This window comes from Lygodium microphyllum, chromosome 22, assembly GCF_053477565.2.
Source record: "Lygodium microphyllum isolate KBCC chromosome 22, Lygodium_microphyllum_v1.1.10, whole genome shotgun sequence".
Classification (NCBI taxonomy): domain Eukaryota; kingdom Viridiplantae; phylum Streptophyta; class Polypodiopsida; order Schizaeales; family Lygodiaceae; genus Lygodium; species Lygodium microphyllum.
The window spans coordinates 106,150,053-106,167,837 of NC_141156.1; the positions used below are offsets into that span (position 1 = coordinate 106,150,053).

The 17,785-nt window shown below is 36.2% G+C and overlaps 1 protein-coding gene across 1 annotated transcript in view; it reads left to right on the top strand.

Moving 5' to 3' along the window:
• The window catches only part of LOC148017471 (putative fucosyltransferase-like protein), an 87,627-nt gene extending 86,255 nt beyond the window's left edge, over positions 1–1,372 (top strand). The window contains exons 5-7 of the mRNA XM_087662677.1: positions 52–208; positions 308–526; positions 659–1,372. Of these exons, the coding sequence (XP_087518803.1) occupies positions 52–208; positions 308–526; positions 659–914 (632 nt within the window). The 3' untranslated portion in view covers positions 915–1,372. The remainder of the gene's footprint in view (positions 1–51; positions 209–307; positions 527–658) is intronic.
• The last annotated feature ends 16,413 nt before the right edge of the window (positions 1,373–17,785 follow it).

A 17,785-nucleotide genomic window follows, 5' to 3' on the forward strand; every position in this document is an offset into this window, starting at 1 on the left:
TTGAGGTCTATTTGGGATCCTCTAAACCTTAAAAAGTGGTGGATTTTGTAGGGTCTGTACCTGTTGTGGTTGGTGCACCTAACATACATGATTTTGCACCCTCATCTAACTCAATTTTGTATATCAAAAGTGCGGGTGATATTGAGCATGTGGCAAAGCAGATGAAATACCTTGCAACACATGAAAATGCTTACAATAAGACTCTTAGGTAAATAATTCAACATTAAGAAGCATGTTACTTTAAGTAGTGCCATGTATGAGTTCAAACCTTATGACATTGACAAACTCTTTTGGACTGGTGGTTCAGTTGGAAGTACAAAGGTCCTTCAGATGCATTTAAAGCACTGGTTGACATGTCAGTGGTTCATTCGTCGTGCCGGTTGTGTCTTCACCTTGGAACCAAATTGAGGCTGGAAGAAGAAAGAAAACATAATCGTCCCTGCCAATGCAAACATGAGGGCCAGACTATTTACCATTTATATGTGAGGGAGAGGGGCAAGTTTGAAATGGAATCCATATTTATGAGGCAAGATCTTGTAGCTCGTGCGTCCTATTGTCTCCAAATGTTCAGCATTTTCTTTGCAATGGTTTAATATTACTGCCTTTGCAGTCACAATTGATGCTTACAAGTTGACATTGCTTCTGGTTATATTTCCAGGTCCAACAACATGACTCTGAGCAGTCTTCATGATTCAATCATCTCAAAGTTCACTTCCTTGAATTATGCACCTATCTTCAAGTCAGGTCGACCAAAAGTGCTTCAAGGGAATGATGCTCTCAAGATTTACAGGGTCTACCCTGTTGGCAAGACCCAACGTGAGGCACTGTATACATGGAGTTTCCAATCAGATTCAGATTTGGAAACCTTCGTTGAAGAAAACCCCTGTGCAAACCTTGAAGTTATATTTGTGTAGCTGTTCTTCTCGAGCAGAGAATTGGTCTGACAATGCGCGTCTTGCCCAGCTTTGGTGATTCCTGGGTAGAAGGCAGCAGTGAGTGGGGTTTCAGAGATTGGTCTAACAGCCGATGTAAATCCTTTGATAATGCAGCAAGGATCACTCGGAGCCTTCATGATGAGATGAGATATGGCAAATGTTGACCTCCTGAGAACAGTGGAGGGCTCTACACGTGTAGTTGGCAGGGTAGTATAGCTCAAAACTTACACATATTTCTTATGGTCTGCCTAAGCAGGCATTGTACACCTACAAAATTAGCCATTCGCTCTTTCAGCGTAGAGCGTGCTCGAGGCTTTGTGATTGATTGTAACTCGAACAATACATGGAAAGAGATGAATTTGTTCGCATTGCTGATACGGCAATGTTTTCTGAGTGATTGAAATGCATCGAGTTTACCAGCACGTGCTTGGACGAGTATTCGATTGCATTTAATAGTCTGCAAGTGTTACATCAGCTTATTTTCTTCATGGCATACAGTTCCTTCCAAAGCTGCACTTCTTCATGGTCTTTACAAGGAAGATTCTCATCATTCATTTTTATCGTTCTTCATCACGATCAATGGTTTAAGCCCTGCATGTTTGTGTTCGGGGCATTGTTGCATTCATAATAATCTAGCAGGTCCAAGACTAAGTTGCAATTTCTACTATGCTTGTCTTACTTGTACATGTACTATCAATAAGAGAACTACTAGTAATGGACATATATTACGATATGAGTGGACCATTAGTTATGGATGCTCCACCATGTACATAGCGTTTATACAAGAGCTTAAATTTTTATTTTCTTGCTTTCTTATACATAGGTTAGAGGTATGACAAGTGAAGCTACAATTGCCTCCCCTTCTGAAGCCTCTAAAGCAAATGATGCTGGCGAACAATTCTTGTGGACTGGACTTTTGAGAAAAACTTAGTCTTATTGGGCCTTTGTGGTGGTGTCATGACATAGTTGCACTTGTGTATAATGACTTTAGGAGATACATGTTAGATTAGTTTATTCTCTTGAGGGTTAACTTATATGGCCGTGTGTAAAGGTTAGCATTGTACATAGTTTGGCCTCTTTATTGATTTTCCTGTTTTAGGGTTATAGAGCGTTTCTTCTCTCCCACTAAAACATTGTGAGTTTTCAAGGTCCTCTAATATTGAGGATCTAATAAACTCCAACCCTTATTAGGTGTATGATGCTTAGATCTTGTTAGCAATCTATAGGAGTTTGCCAAACTACTAGTAAGTACAAGGTTTTCTAAGAATTTGAAGGGTCTGGTGACTTCATTCATGCCAATATTTTTGGTATTCTTAGGACTTCTTACCCTTTTTTTTCACTTTTTAGTAGTTGGTATTATAGCTATGTTGTGATCCATGTTTCTCATCTCCATAGCCTAGAATGTTTGTTTCATTATAGGGAAGAGTACTTCAATAGTCTTGGCTAGACTTGAAAATATAGTGGATTATAAAAACTAGCTCCAAGGATAGAAAGACCTTTGTTTTTTGGGGGAGGGGGAGGGGGGGTTTGAAATCAAGAAAATTCAAAATAAGAGGGCCTTCTTAGGTTTGGTAGACCATCACTAATGTGGAGGTTTCTCGGTAGAGGAGTTAAATAGAGCTTGGAAGGGGTTGACTCTTGCTTTTTTAACAATAAGGTTTTCCCCTCTTAAACTTTTTTAAGTTTTATTCCATGGGCCAAATGTGGAGGTTTCTTGGTAGAGGAGTTAAATAGAGCTTGGAAGGGTTTGACTCTTGCTTTTTGAACAATAAGGTTTCTTCCCCTCTTCTTAAACTTTTTTAAGTTTTATTCCATGGCTTCCAAGTATTACCACACACCTCCACCCTCAAAACCAACCACATAGCTTGTTTTTGAGCTCAATGCCTTTTCATTGAGTACCACCTTGAAGTGTTTTGGTGGGCTTGATCCCTCCAGAAGGCAATCTAAAACTTGCAGTGAAAATCACATTGTAATGGTAGCTTCAATTGAGTGGCTTATTGAAGATGGGGCTTGTGCCATAGCCCATGTCGATGCAACTTTGTGGAGGCTAGAAAATGTGTAATTCTCGATCCCTTACCATGGATCTCCATGATCTAAAGCCAATTCTTGCTCATGAAAGTAATGATACATGACATTGTCACTTGGCTTCATTCCAAGTCCCTTGAAAATGATTTCTCATGTAGGTGCATGGTTGCATGCCATGTCTACATGCAAGAAATAGCTCCAAAGTGGAACAAAGTTGTATACATAAGGTTTCAAAGTCCCATATCCTTGGATTTTTAACTTGATAAATATATTTGTACCTTGGAACACATGCTTGTTTACTCATCAAAACCATATGGATTATGGTGCTTAAAAATACATTACACAATCTCAAGCTCAAAAACTGACATAGCCTCTCCACCCATATAATGGAGTCATGTGCATATGCAACATCACCCACATTGGTATTAGTGACTCACCCATTTTGAAGGAACTGACAACATATACCATTCAGACACAATTACCTTGTCGTAACTATTGTAACAAGAATATTTTTAGCATGTAACGTAATGAAGGGATGGTAGTTAACATAACTCACATATAAGCATAGTAATCTATAAGAGTGTCCCATGGTGATGGATAAGTATTGAGGCTTGCTCTTCTCCAAAGGAAGGTCCATGGTTACCGAATTGGATCACATGAGACATTCTCCCTTTCTTCATGTACATGTTCATGGCCTTGAGATTTTGTTGCCACCATGAATGCATGAATGTATGTGTAGGGGGGACTCTTGAGCCCACATGTTTTACCATGTGCACACACTTGGAAGTTGTCACTTTCTTCTTACTAAGTACTATCCATATCATAGAATGAAATTGCCTTCTAGTAATGCTTCGAATATCATAAAGATGTATATCTCAAGCCTCTTATGTGCTTGATAGCATAGGAAAAGGGACCTTCTCAATAGTTTCTAGCATTGAGAATCCCATTTCTCCCATTGCCCTTGCCCCTTCTTTTGTGTTTGGTGCACCTTGTCTACATCTTCCTTTGATGTTGCAAGAGTTAGGAATATTAACGTTACAAAAGACTTTAGAAATTGCTCATTACAACTATCATACTTCAAGTTCTAGCAAATATTTCAAGGCAAGGGATAGAGCATGTCCAACAATATAAACAAATCTAATATTAGATTATGCATAAAAAACTAAAGATTGATATGTAAAAGCATATTCACGATAGCTTATGCATTGGCACAACGCCAATAGACATCTATAACAACAATAATATTTGACACATTGTAACATCATGACATCCCAAAAGAAATTAACATCATATTGATGATAACTCATCTATTGGTACAATTTTGATATAACATTAACACTTCAAAAGTTTCATCAAATTTAAATGACAGATAGTGTAGCATATAAACGTGAAAGATTATGGAAGTTTAAATTGTAGCACTAATATGACTTTTCTCTGGAAATTGCAAGCCAACATAACTTAAAATTGACTAAGCTACCGCAATTAGACTCTAGGTCTAACTATTTGAATCTTCATAGGAAATGTTACAAACTACCTTTAAGAGAGTTTTGGACTCACTTATAAGACTTTTGGGTCCAAAGATAGAATGGGTCACAACCAATGATGAAGAGCCCTCTCTTTGAATAAGAAATTCAACATTGCACTATTTTTCTTAGAATAGAAAAGAAATGATGTATATTGAGATATTAGATAATATTTATTTATATCTCAATAAAATAAATTTCCCTTTGAGTTGATAGGGTAGGATCTACAAAGAAATAATAAAATAGTGCAAACTATACCTCCATAAATATTTGTTATACAATCATGTCTATTGCTTGGATAGACTTTGAAGTTTTGTTTAACGAGCTTCTACAGACCTTGAAACTTGCCACCCATCCAATGTGCAAACATTTCCACCTGTCTCCTTTTCCTATCAAGGATTCTAGTGAGTCCATCAATACCTCTAGCTCTGACTCTAGTTATATTGGTGGTGGTTCTACTTTGGCTTTGGGGCTTGCGGGTTTTTCCGCAATGGCTTGTGCAAGTTTTGTTTCGATGGATCTTGTTATGGAGTTATGGGAACGTATTGAATTTCACTATGAAAATAATATACTTTTTACTTTATTTATTTTTATAGATTTTATCTATTTGTTGAATGATTTGTGACTCGTTATATGAGTGCACATGTGTGACACTGGTCACATTATGCCTTATAGATAGACAGAAAGATATCAATGTGCTTTGTATTATGGTGAGTAGATTATTAGATGGATTTATGTGAAAGAAATATTTTGTGGAAGTGCATTTTAATGTGTAGGAATTAATTATGACTGAACACTTCATAACATGGAATTGTTATATTTTTGTGTGCTTCTTGGTGCAAGGAAATTGTAGGCATGCATGTAAAATTTGTTTATTTCAATATAATTATTTTGTAAGGCTTAGAAGGCTTGATTATTATTGTTATAAATGTTAGTTTAGATTTATTAGAAAAGGGTAGAAAAATATTGGAACAAAAGCACAACGTTCATGTAAGGAAAGCAAGACCCCAAAAAGGAGATGCTTTCACTCTTATTTTTGAGCATAAAAGCTTAATGCAAATTATGAATACATACATAGGAGAGGTGCGAACTCACGCATGGAGGGAGATTATACCCAATCTTGTGTTGTGCATGTCTGCTCTATTATTGTCTCTTTTACAACTTGTATTCTTGAATTCTTAGTTTCATATGTTCAATTGTATATCGATGGGCTACAACATTGTTATCGTAGCAAGGCAATTGGAGGTCATGTTAACATCACTGTGATAGTATACATCTATACATCACCTTCAACATCAAGCTACAATATTTTACATACTAGGTAAAAGCTTTGCATAGTAGGCTTGGAACAAAAAACTTGGAGGTTTTCAATTGAAATTATATCTATCTTCAATCTTAGTGGGAAAGGGGCCTTTTAAAGGCTTAGTTTCTACCCTCTTTTATCTCAAAACAACATTGATAGTAGGAATCACGTAGATAGTGGTATTGAAGGAGAATAATGGTTTTAAGATAGAGGGAAAGAGAATTCAATATGCCACCATAGATCTTTCTCAGTTGGTAGCATGCCATCGAAATCACCTTCCTTTGCCTATGCAACCACTATTTTTGTGGAGGCAAAGATTAGACGCATGTTTGCGGTTCAGATAATTTACTTCATGTGTTCTACCTAAAAGAAAAAGCTTTTCGAGGCTTTCAATTTTAAAGCTTAAAGCTTTAATAATACCCAACTCTATTGGCTGAAATAAATTAGCCCTCTTCTCTTTCGATTGCATAGAAACATCCTTAAACTTTCTATGCTGACATGAACCAATATCAAACTCTTTTGGCTAAAATAACTCAACCTCTTGCAACCTTGTTGCTTGAAATAATTCAACCCTCTTTTCGATTTGTTGAAATACATTAGCTAATGATTCTTTTTGTTGAAAAGACAACATCCAACCCTCTCTAGTACATAAAGTTAGTAGTCTCACGATACATATCTAGAGAATGAACTTGCAAAAAAATGGAAGAACATACCTTAGTTTCTAGCATATCTTCAAACTTTGTAACAATATTATTTGCACAAGACCCTCATACAATCCATCATTACACTCATCATCTAGTAATAAACCTGCTTTTCTCAACTCCCTCTCTTTTTTGCATACATATTGCATGGTAGCTTTAGGCAACTTTGCAACCTTACAAAAAAAAGCATAAATCTTAGCCATAAGACCAATAAGTCCTGAAGAAAATGCATTGTAGCCAAGAGGCGAGAGCTTTTCTCTCCATATATCACCTTTGTCTCTCGAAAGAAATGGTACCTAGTGCAAATTAGGCTCTTTTGTGGGGAGAGGAGAATCCCACAATCTATCTCTATTTCTTCGTGATTCACATAGACTATCATAAATTGCACACTCTTTTTTCATCTTTATATTGGACTCGTGCATATGCAAAATCATCATCTATAACTTTTCTTTCCATCTGTACATGAGTGATAAAGGACTGTCACGAAATAACATCATAAGAACATAAATTCTACACATAAAATTGGTAATCATCTTGAACATCTCCTATAGTCACCCTCATACTTGAACATGCTCTATATAACTCTCCTACTGTGTTATTGGTAGCTCTCATCCGCCATTCATGCTCCACATCTATAGGTCACTTCGCACTCACATACAAGTTGTGAACTATGGCATTTATATTTGATCCATGATTTAGCAAGGTAATACATGGTCTCTCCATCTCTCCAATATTAACCACTATCTTAGTGGTCGCTCTGCCCAATCATTAAGGGAGTTTTGAGGTCTCGAAAATGCCCTGTATGAGATCCTAGAGAGAGAAAACAATTTAGGAAATAAAATCATTTTATAGAATTTTTAAAAGGTTTATATTTTGGTAAGTTAAAATATCAAAATTCGTTAATAAGTCATTGTCGTGATATTCTCGTGGTCACATCAAACCTAGAAATCTAGGTCGCCATAAAGTTGGCAAGGTTGTCATAATGAAGATCTTACCTCTCCTCATTAAAGTGAAAACTAATATTCAATTTGAATTTTGGTGGATACTCGATTGCCTCCCTCCATCGTTTCTCCATCGTTTCTCTCTTCTTTTTTTCTCCTCCTTATTAGTCTCTTCTTTGTTTTCGTTCTTGCTTCTAATCATATCCTTAGCTATGGATCAATCACCCAGACTGTAACTCAGCTATGGATCAATCATCTAATGATCTCTATAGCTCTCATAAAAGACCTCTCTATCATCTTCATATTGAGTTGGACAGTGAGTATGAACCAATAAGAAAGAGAACAAAATCTATCACGGTTACAGAGTCTATGAAACATATACTGAGGTTTGAAGGAAAGAAGAATATTGATCTTTGGTTAGATGGAAAGCTATATCCCAAAGATCCTAGCAGAAATAGCACTCCTCCTTTCTATAATAGCTCATCATTAATGAGGTTTATTGGTGATGTCTACAATGGATTTTTAGGTTATACACTTAATCTTGTTGCAGAAAAGAATATCCTTGGACTAGAGAATCATCTTTTGATGAAACACAATATAGAGTTGTTGCAGAAGCTAGAGGATTGTCAACAAAAAATTCATTCATTGGAAAAGCATATCAAAGGTTATCAACAAAAGCAAACTTTATTAGGCCTTCGAAATCGACAAAGAGCTCTTAAAAATATTGAGAATCTCAAACGAGGAGGAGGAGGCTGTGGTAAAAGAATCCAAGCAGCAAGGTATATTTTTTTTCACTTGAAAAATCTTAAATATGGCTTTATTTAAACTACTTGCATTGATTTGTGATGTTAATTTTGCTTAGATCTCTTCTACAACCAAATGCAAGTGAAAGAGATTCTTTGAAAGCAGCTCAGTTTTATTATCATCTTCTTCCTTCAGTAGTTTCAAAGGATATTTTGGAGTAGAAGAAATTTAAAAAGGCAAAGAAACAATGCTTGGAGTCATTTGTAAAGGATCATTCTTTGGATTCTGAGTTAGTACAGAAGACACTGGATAGTATTGGTATCAGTCGAGATGCTTATATGCAACTTTTCCAGCTTTTACAATTAAATATGAAGCAAGGACAGGTACACAATTGCATACTTGCGAAACCATTTGTGGTTAGGACTATCAGACAGAGAGTTAATAACAAAGTGATGGAGATTCTAGGTGAGCCTTTTCATATCAAGGCTAGCTTCAAGGGCAAGAAAAAGGAGGTTACATTCAATGAATTTAACAATATTTTCCTTGACTTGCCCACCCTACAATGCTTAATGATCAAATTTTATGACTTGTCAGTAGCAGAGGCACAGGGAGTGGCTAGATTTGTGATTAAACTTGATGAAAGTGAGATTCTGAAATGTAAAAAATTGGAGAGAATCTCTATCACCTTGATGAATAGAGCATTTGAGGTAGATACTGAGAATTTTGATATACTATATTGGGTTTTTCATCAAACATCAATACCTAATGTTATTCAAATGCAACAAGCAGGAGAAGAGCTATTTGTTGAAGGATTTGGGAACTACAGGATTGAGTGGCACAATACTGGTGACTTAAAGACACTCAAATGTATGTATAATGTATCAAAGGGAGCTAACTCGAGATCTCCTTGCTTATACTGCATGTCACCAGCTGTAGAGTTAAACTCAAGCAATTGGAATAGAGCTCTCTCTAGGCACAATAAGGATCCACAGTTTAAACCAGTCTTGGACATTCCTTTAGCGAATGCCCATATTTGTACACTTCATGCACTTTGCAGGATAATTGAAAAGCTTGTTCATCTCTATATAGGATTTGCATGGAAGTTGAAGCCATTATCAACTAGAACAGATGCTATAACAAAGGTTGAAAAAGTTCTCTCTGCAATTGGTTTGCATAGTGGCAATGTTGTTATTGAACCAGATCTTCAAAAGTCTAAGGATGGTAATTGTGTCCCAAAAAAACCATCTATTGGTGGAGTGAAGGCTAGAAGGTTTCTAGGCTTTCATGGGAGACTTGGCAAGATAAACTCGAGAAATGGTGGCTCAAGTATTAAATTTAATCTGTGGAAATCCCTACATAATGCAGTTAAGGATCACACTGATAATGGACAAGCTTGAAATAGAAAAGCTAAAGTTTGGGAAACACTAGACAAAGTGTTTTTTTATTGTGATAAGACTGAATGGAATGATGATGATCTCAAAGACTTAAAAAACCAATTGAACCTTTTCAAAAAGGCGATGGCAGAAGCTTTGGGGTGATCAACACTTTACTCACTATATGGTAAGAAGTTTGTATATGTTTCTTTCTTCATTGTCGAACTCATATAATGTTTTTTAATACCTTTCTTTATTTGTTGACTATGCAGCATATTCTATACAACCATGCTCCATACTTTATTAAACAATATGGATCTCTATCTATCTGGTCAACCCAAGGTATGGAAAAATCACATTATCAAGCAAGAACAAAATATTTCAGACACACAAGACATGGAGGTGGAAGACACAAAGCCAACAGTTTATTAGAGGTCTTTCAATGGTTCTATCGACAAATTTGGCATAAATTCAAGCTTAAAGATACAACCACATAAAGCAATACATCATCTTTAGCAAGGACTATACAAATTGTTACCCAAAGAAGAAAAGATAGATATTTAAATTCTTGCGCAAAGCAAAGATTTACAGAATGGTTACAAACCAAACAAAGAGTTGGGAAAAGATGGGTTTCAAGAAACCCTTAATCTTTGGCATCTTCTAGTCTGATTGTGTTGCAGAAGAGTCCTTAGTTTCAGGCACCTCAACAGGGCCTTCAGAGGAGTCCTTGGTTTCAGGTAGCTCGACAGGGCCTCTAGAGGAATCTTTTGTTTCATCCCACTCAATAAGACCTCTGTATTTCAAAAACTCTTGTTTCCGATAGCCTGGAAGAAGCTTCAAATTCTTGCTATCTCCTACATAAGAGAGCAAATAGGAGCCAATAACTCTAAAATATCCAGCTCTAGATCCAGTGTATCCAGGCATGAAGCCAAAAACTCTTATGGCTTCTTCCTTCTCTACCAAAATGATCTTTTCCAAACCTCTGCTGAAAACTTGAGATCCAATTACCTTTGAGATAGCTCTCAAAGCCATCATTGGTAGACTTGGAGAGCTTGACAATCTACTATGATATATTACAATTGTTTGATTGTTTAAGTTTCCAATATAATGGCCAAGGCTTTGATTTTTTCCAAGCTTCATTGGCCTAGAGCCCTTGGCTCTTCCAAGAAAGTTGTCCAGATCTCCAATCTCAATCTATAGAACAAACCACAACAGTACAAGATATAAGATATTTATCTATAATGCATAATAAAGTCTAACATAAACTCAATGGGTAACTTCGAATTATATTTCATACCTTAGGGTGTTTGTCTTCTTCAAGAAGAGTATCATCATAAAGATTTATTGAACTCTTGGGCTTCTCATCTGATGGAGACTTCAATCTCTCTTCATACCCTACATCATCAATATGAAGTTTCTTCTGGACCTGCAAGAACTCTTTTTCTGTAGGTAGCCCCTCCTTTTCGTATTCTATGATCTGATTAATACATGTATGTAAGGCTATAGAGCTATCTTGGAAATTCTCTCCCTCAACATCAAGACTTGCTAGTGGTTCTTGTTCATAACCTATAAAATTCATGTCATTTTTGCCCCAACCTGCAAGGATTGCTAAGCAATAATCTTCTCTAAGATCAAAAAGATGATGAATATCATTTAGCAACACATATCTCTTCTTGTTGATAAGATAAGTGGGAAATGTTGGAACACAGGCAAGAGGACCTTCTTCATCAACCTGTGCACTTGGCTCGATCTCCTTTTCTTCCACCATTGTGATATTGTCACTCTTGAATAAACCTACATCAAAACCTTGGACAAGTTGATTCTCAACATCTTCTTGGAACATCTCCTCCTTCTCTTCGACCTCCTTATCCATACTTGCAATATCCTCTAGCTTTCTCTGTTGGTCTATATCTGGAGAAGAATTTTCCATGTACTGAAGATACACAATAAATCCAACGTCCTTGTGGATCAGAATGCATTGGTGTTGGTACCTGTGGAAAGGGCAACATGTTTCTTTCTTTCTGAATTCCTCATCAATGAGGTTGAACCTGCCTAGCAAAGTTGACCTGGATGTATTGGTGGCTCCCATGACATCACTATAATGAACAAATCCATTGACTTCCAAACCTTGCACATGTCTATCATAAAAACATCTGTACTCCTTAAGTTTATCTTCAAGATCCTCCAATAATTCTTTCAAATCAAAAGGAACATTGAAAATTTCCCTGATATAGCAAAACTTGGAAGAATTTCTAGTGGTGTGTAAGAAATCAAAAAGCCTATCATCAGATGTCTCAATTATCTTCTCCTCATCCATTCCTTCCAGAGATAGCTTCCTCTTTGTCATCTTGACCAGGAAAATAGTTATCCCTGAAAAAAAAGCAGAATAAAACCAATATCCAATAAAACAAGATGGAACCATGGAAAGAGGCCCCAAAATTGATTTTCAAAGACAAAAAAATCAAAAAAGGAGAAATTTTTTTAGTTGACCGGTGAAACGCGAAAATTCAAGTGTCCAAGGCAAATGCCTGTGAAGAAATCGCGTTTCACCGGACACTACCTTGAAGACAAAAATTATTCCAATATCTCGCCGGTGAAACGCGATACTTAGCAAAATATCACTAACAGGGACATTGTTTCGCATTTCACTGGTCAAAAGATGCAAATCAAGAAGAGAAACATGAACTATAAATTAATTCTATGGAAACACAGAAATTGATGATAAAATCATTTTTGGAAAAGCTATGCTGCTTTTAAAAGATACAAAGCACATAACATCTGTAATTATTCAAGTGTTATTAAAAATTCTTTCTATATTAATCAAATTTATTTTGTTAAAATACTTGTAATAAAAAAAATTTGTTACTATCAAAGATTGTTGAACTGCTCTCCACACAGGAAGCAAGGACCGTGAAGGGAAGTCGAGACGAAATTTTGGCAGAAAAGAAGACAATGTCGGAGAAATGGCTTTGAAATGCTTTTATATTGACCGTTAAGCATGTGGTGATAGTTCCAACGAAAAAGTTTGTGTAATAATGGAAAAATATGTGTACATGTGTCTCACTTAACTCACCGTATCAAACTCCTTAGAAGACGTGCACATTCTCTTTTTCCAAAAATACGTCACACATGTGTTACATAACCCTTTTCCAAGTAAAAAAGAAATTCCGGTAAGCGAGAGTACGTCACACGTGTGTTATTAACACTTTGCCAAGAACGTTGAGTCCATACAAATTCACCGCCTTTGCCTTTCATCGCATTTCATCGCTACTCCACCTTTACCTTTGGTGTTCCTTCCAATCTCCAAGCATTTCACTGCTTTCCCAACAAAGGAAACCTTCGAGCATATTGTCGTCTTTAGGCTGAGATTGTGAAGAACAAGCTAAAAAGAAGGTATGGTTTCTGCATCTTGCTTTTCAATAACAGGCTCCATTCAATGCATTCTTTTGATACTTTTCCTTAATCATTTATGTTATTATGAGCTTATGACCACTACACAAGAATTTTTTCCACAGTGGGAGCATTTCTTAATGTTGTGGAGATTTAAGGAAATCTTCAAACTTCTTTTCCCTAATTTTGTGGATATTTTATGTAATCTTAAAAGCTTTCCTTAGATAAAAGCTCTTTTTTCTTGGTTTTGTCGATTTTTATGCTATTCATGAGTTGTCCGGTGAAACACGAAAATAAGGTGCTTCAAGCAGGTCTCCTGGCTTAAATTCGTGTTTCACTGGACACAATGGACAACAAGTCCAGTGAAATGCGAAAAGAAGCAGCTGCAAGGAGGTGCCTCGCTTTGACACTCGCGTTTCACTAGACACCTCGAGAAAAATTCAGCTGAAACACGAAAACACCATGCAGCATGGATACCTCTTGTCTGGACTCACGTTTCGTTGGACATGCTGGAAAAGAAGTAACATGTCTTTTTTTGGCAGATGGCTAGGACTAAGGCAACAGCAAGAAAAGAGAAGATTGATCCTAGGGATTTAGCATAAAAGATTCATCAGTCTTCAAAGCCTCAGAAGGTCTCTAGAAAGTCAAAGCCAAGGAGAAAGTTTTCTCAAAATGTCAGGTGCCTAAGGGAGATTAGGAAGGCAATAAATGCTCTTGACAATGCAATTCCAAAGTTATCTTTTCAGAGGCTTGTCAGGGAAATTTGTGACAGATATAGTTTGGATAGTTTCAGATGGACAAGAACAGCTCTGAATTGTATACAAGAAGCCACAGAGGATTTTTTAGTTGAGTTTTTTCAAGATGCCTACATTTGTGCTGCTCATGCTCATAGGCTCACACTCATGGACAAGGACATGGTAATTCTTAGGAGGCTAAGATATAGATTTTCAAAGGTCCTTGAGCCAATTCCCCTCACTGATATGAAGACATTTAATATCCTTAATGCGCCTCTAGCTAGGAGAAAGAAAGATGATTCTGGTCTCAGGGTTGAGGATGTCACCCATGAGAAGGATACAAGGCAACATGAAAAAGAGGAGAAAGCTAAAGAGGAACAAGTAGATAAATGGAGAGAGTATAGGAGGCAAAGGGTTGAAAAAAGGGAAACAAAGCAACTAGAGTCCTTTGAAAATGAGCTAGCCACCCTTCTTGAAGCAGCTAATCCAAAAGGATTCAGTGTGTTTTGTTTCTTACCTGGTGACTTAGGCAAAAGAACCAAGGTTATCTCCTTTGATGCTGCATGTGTTCAGATTCTTAAGGATAAAAGAAGACAAGTAAATGACAGTATTATTCTTGTTGGACTAAGGTATGTCCATCCATAATTACTTATACTTTTTGATATTTTTTTAACAATAAGATTTTTCTTGTTTATACTCACTATTTCTATGCCTTTTCTAGGTGTATAATGCATGAGTTTCCTTTGGATATACAACAAAAAATTGAGGTTTTTGATCCATCTATCTCATTCTTTATGAGGAATGAGCTTGATACAAGTTTTATTGAGCACTGGCTCAATTTGATTGACTTCAATACTTTGGAGCTCCTTATAATTCCATATAATGAAGAGTAAGTGATCCAATATTCTATTAGAGTTTTTGAGATTTTATCCTACTAATTTGTTGAGATATGATTGCTTTTAGTTCTCATTGGAGCTTGATTGCAATAGACCTTGTGGATAAGCAATGCTTTTTAATCAACTCTATGAAAGGAAGACATGGAAATGCTAAATTGTAAGTTATATTATCCAAGGGCTCCTTGATATTTCAATTCTTTTTTTTGTAAGTACTCTAAATTTCAACATATTTTATATACAGAGGTGCCAAAAGATTAATTGAAGAGCTAGAGAAAAGACACCCTATGCCGTCTGATTTGCTTGCAACAATGCAATATAGACAAGTTGCGGTAAGTTATTCATTAAAATAATTGAAACATGAGTTTATTCTATGAACTACCATTCGTCCTCTTTATAGTTTTACTTTGTGTTGGTGGTTGCAGTGTCCCCATCAGGATGATAGCCATTCTTGTGGCTGGAGGGTGATTGCAAATGCTAGAAAAATGGTTAACTTTGCTTATCTTAATGATGATAAACATGTAAAGGTAATATGAAAAATGCTAAACTTTAAGATAGATATTAATTGCAAATAGTCCATTGATGATAAAAATATAGTCTATTGTAAGAACAATAATGAACTAAAACTCTTTTTTCTATAAATGTGTGACAGTTTTCGAAGGATTGCTATACATCTGAGCATGTTTGGTACATCAAAGCAAAGCTCTTGAAGTATATAATGGTCAATTGTATACAACCAACAATAGAGATTGGTGGTGATTTGCACCATGAAGGAGATGCGGTGCCTATAACCACGGAAGGCAAATCCACAGCTTCAACACCTTCTATACCCAAGACATCAAAGAAAGGAAAAAGGACTCCTAGAAAGGATAGTTCTCCAAAAAAGAAATAGCTTTGCCATATCACCTTGTAAGCCTTCATATATAGAAATTTGCCCTTCAACCCTTGTATATCTCATAGAGATGGCAAATAGACATCTGCTACAAAATTTGTACATATATTTTATATTGATAGTAAAGATATCTTTTCTTGAATGTCCTTGCAGTGTATATTATTTTCTCTCATTTTCGATATCTGCAAAAAATAAATTACAAATGTTTGTTAGTTAGAAAGTGAGATCTTGATATACATCTAAGTAGATATAATATGATGTGAAAACTTACTCGTTTCTTGTCAAGTTGGAATACAAAGGAGCATGGTAGTTCAATGTCTTCATTTTGTAAATCCATCCTCACTTGATGTAGCGTACATGATTTTCTGATCTTTAAGATTGCAATAATATCCTCGTTGAACCAAATATCAAGATCCACTATAGGATCCTTGCTGAAATCATTAAGATTCTGGTCTAAAGCAACTAGACTACTACCAACAAAATGCCATCGACTATAGTAAAAGCTAAGGATAAAATTTTGAGTAGCAATCATATATTTACAAGCTATAGAGTCTTGATCTATCTTACATATAATTTTTCCTTCTGTCCTTGTATCCCATCCTTCATCAACAAATTGTATGATATGATCATATGTTAGTCTCTTCACTGAAAGCATGGTTTTTGTTATTCTTATCTCCATATTAGAGAAGAAATCAATAAATATATTAATAGGCATAAATAAAGTAACTTTGCTTAGCCTACTTGAGATATTAGATTTTAGTGCTTTCTGGATCTCAGAAAATATCTTACATCTATAGCCCTCACTAGTAGCTGGACTTGGCAAAGGCCACTCAAAGCTTGAAAAATCTGGCAAAGGAAGGAGTTTTATTGATCCCCATTGGCAACGCCACATAGGAATAACATAAGAATGGTCATAAAAGAATATTCCATTCTCTGCAAGCTCTGTCTTCTTTCTGCCTCTATACATTTCTTCTCCAATTGAACCATGTATAACATCAATAACATCAATAATAGATTCCACTGGTTGCCATTCCTCAAGATTAGAGGGATAGACATTTAGAAGACAAACAAATATTATAATGGAAAAACCTAAACCATGTTTAAGAAAGGAAAAACCTTAAGAATCAAATTCTTACAATTTGGTCTATGCATTGGAAGCTTTGAAGATCCAGGTTTCAAACACAGCTCTCTATGCATGAACACATGTTGCACTAGTACCTCTTTGATGCTATTCTTATTTGCTCCAAGCTTAAAATCTCGGATTCTGCCCTTCCAAGCAGAAATAAACGAGCTCTCATGTCTTTGCCTTTTTCCACGTTTTGCTTGTTGCATGGTGATCCAACTACCTTTGCTAATGATAGTAGGAATCCATCTTCCATCAGTTTGGAATGAGTTAAACACTGATATGGATGTGATTTGGGAGCTTGGACGCCTTGTTGAAGGTCGAATTTCTGTATCCATGGTAGAAGAGAGAGATACATGCACAGAGAGAGAGAGAGAGAGAGAGAGAGAGAGAGAGAGAGAGAGAGAGAGAGAGAGAGAGAGAGAGAGAGAGAGAGAGAGAGAGAGAGAGAGGACTAGGCTACCATAACGGAGGGAAAAACCATAGAGGAATAAAAGAAAGGAGGGAAAAAACTGAGCGCCATGCTTTTCACCAATTTGAATTTCGATTACATCAGTCATTATCATTAATCTAGAAACATCATTAAATAAAAGTAGCCGAGCTAAAAGGCATTTTCGAGACTTCAAAACTCCCCTAATGGACTTCTAGAAAAATGGATGTGAGGAATCATTAGAGGTGCATTATCCTTTGCATAATGCATTGGTTGCACATTCTTCACAATCTTTAAATATTTTGCAACATCCTCAAGAAGAGCCTTATCATCACTCTCCTCAACTAACTCCTCAATTGTGATACCTTGCATGATAGATTCCTTTGCAATATGAATCACCTATTTCTTTCTTGTAATGATATCTATAATTCTCTTGAAACTGTCTCTTTGTAATCCCCAAAACCTCTCCTAGAGTGAATTCAACCTTGCTATTCAAGATCCTCTCTTCCAATACTTTTCAAAGATTGTTTGTGGGCTCAATATTGGAAGTAAGATTGTAACCTAACTGTTTCTTTAGTCTCGCATTCTCCTTCTTTTGCACATCTTTACTTTGATTAGGCCATGATCTAGAAGGCAATGCTGCAAGCTCACTCTCTCTAGTCTTCTTGGAAGTGTTAGGAACACCATTATCCCTTTTCCATTTTTCTCAATAATCACCTTTGTACCATGAGTCTTTGCTAAATAAGCATAAATTGAATATGTGTTAGCTAGAGAGTCC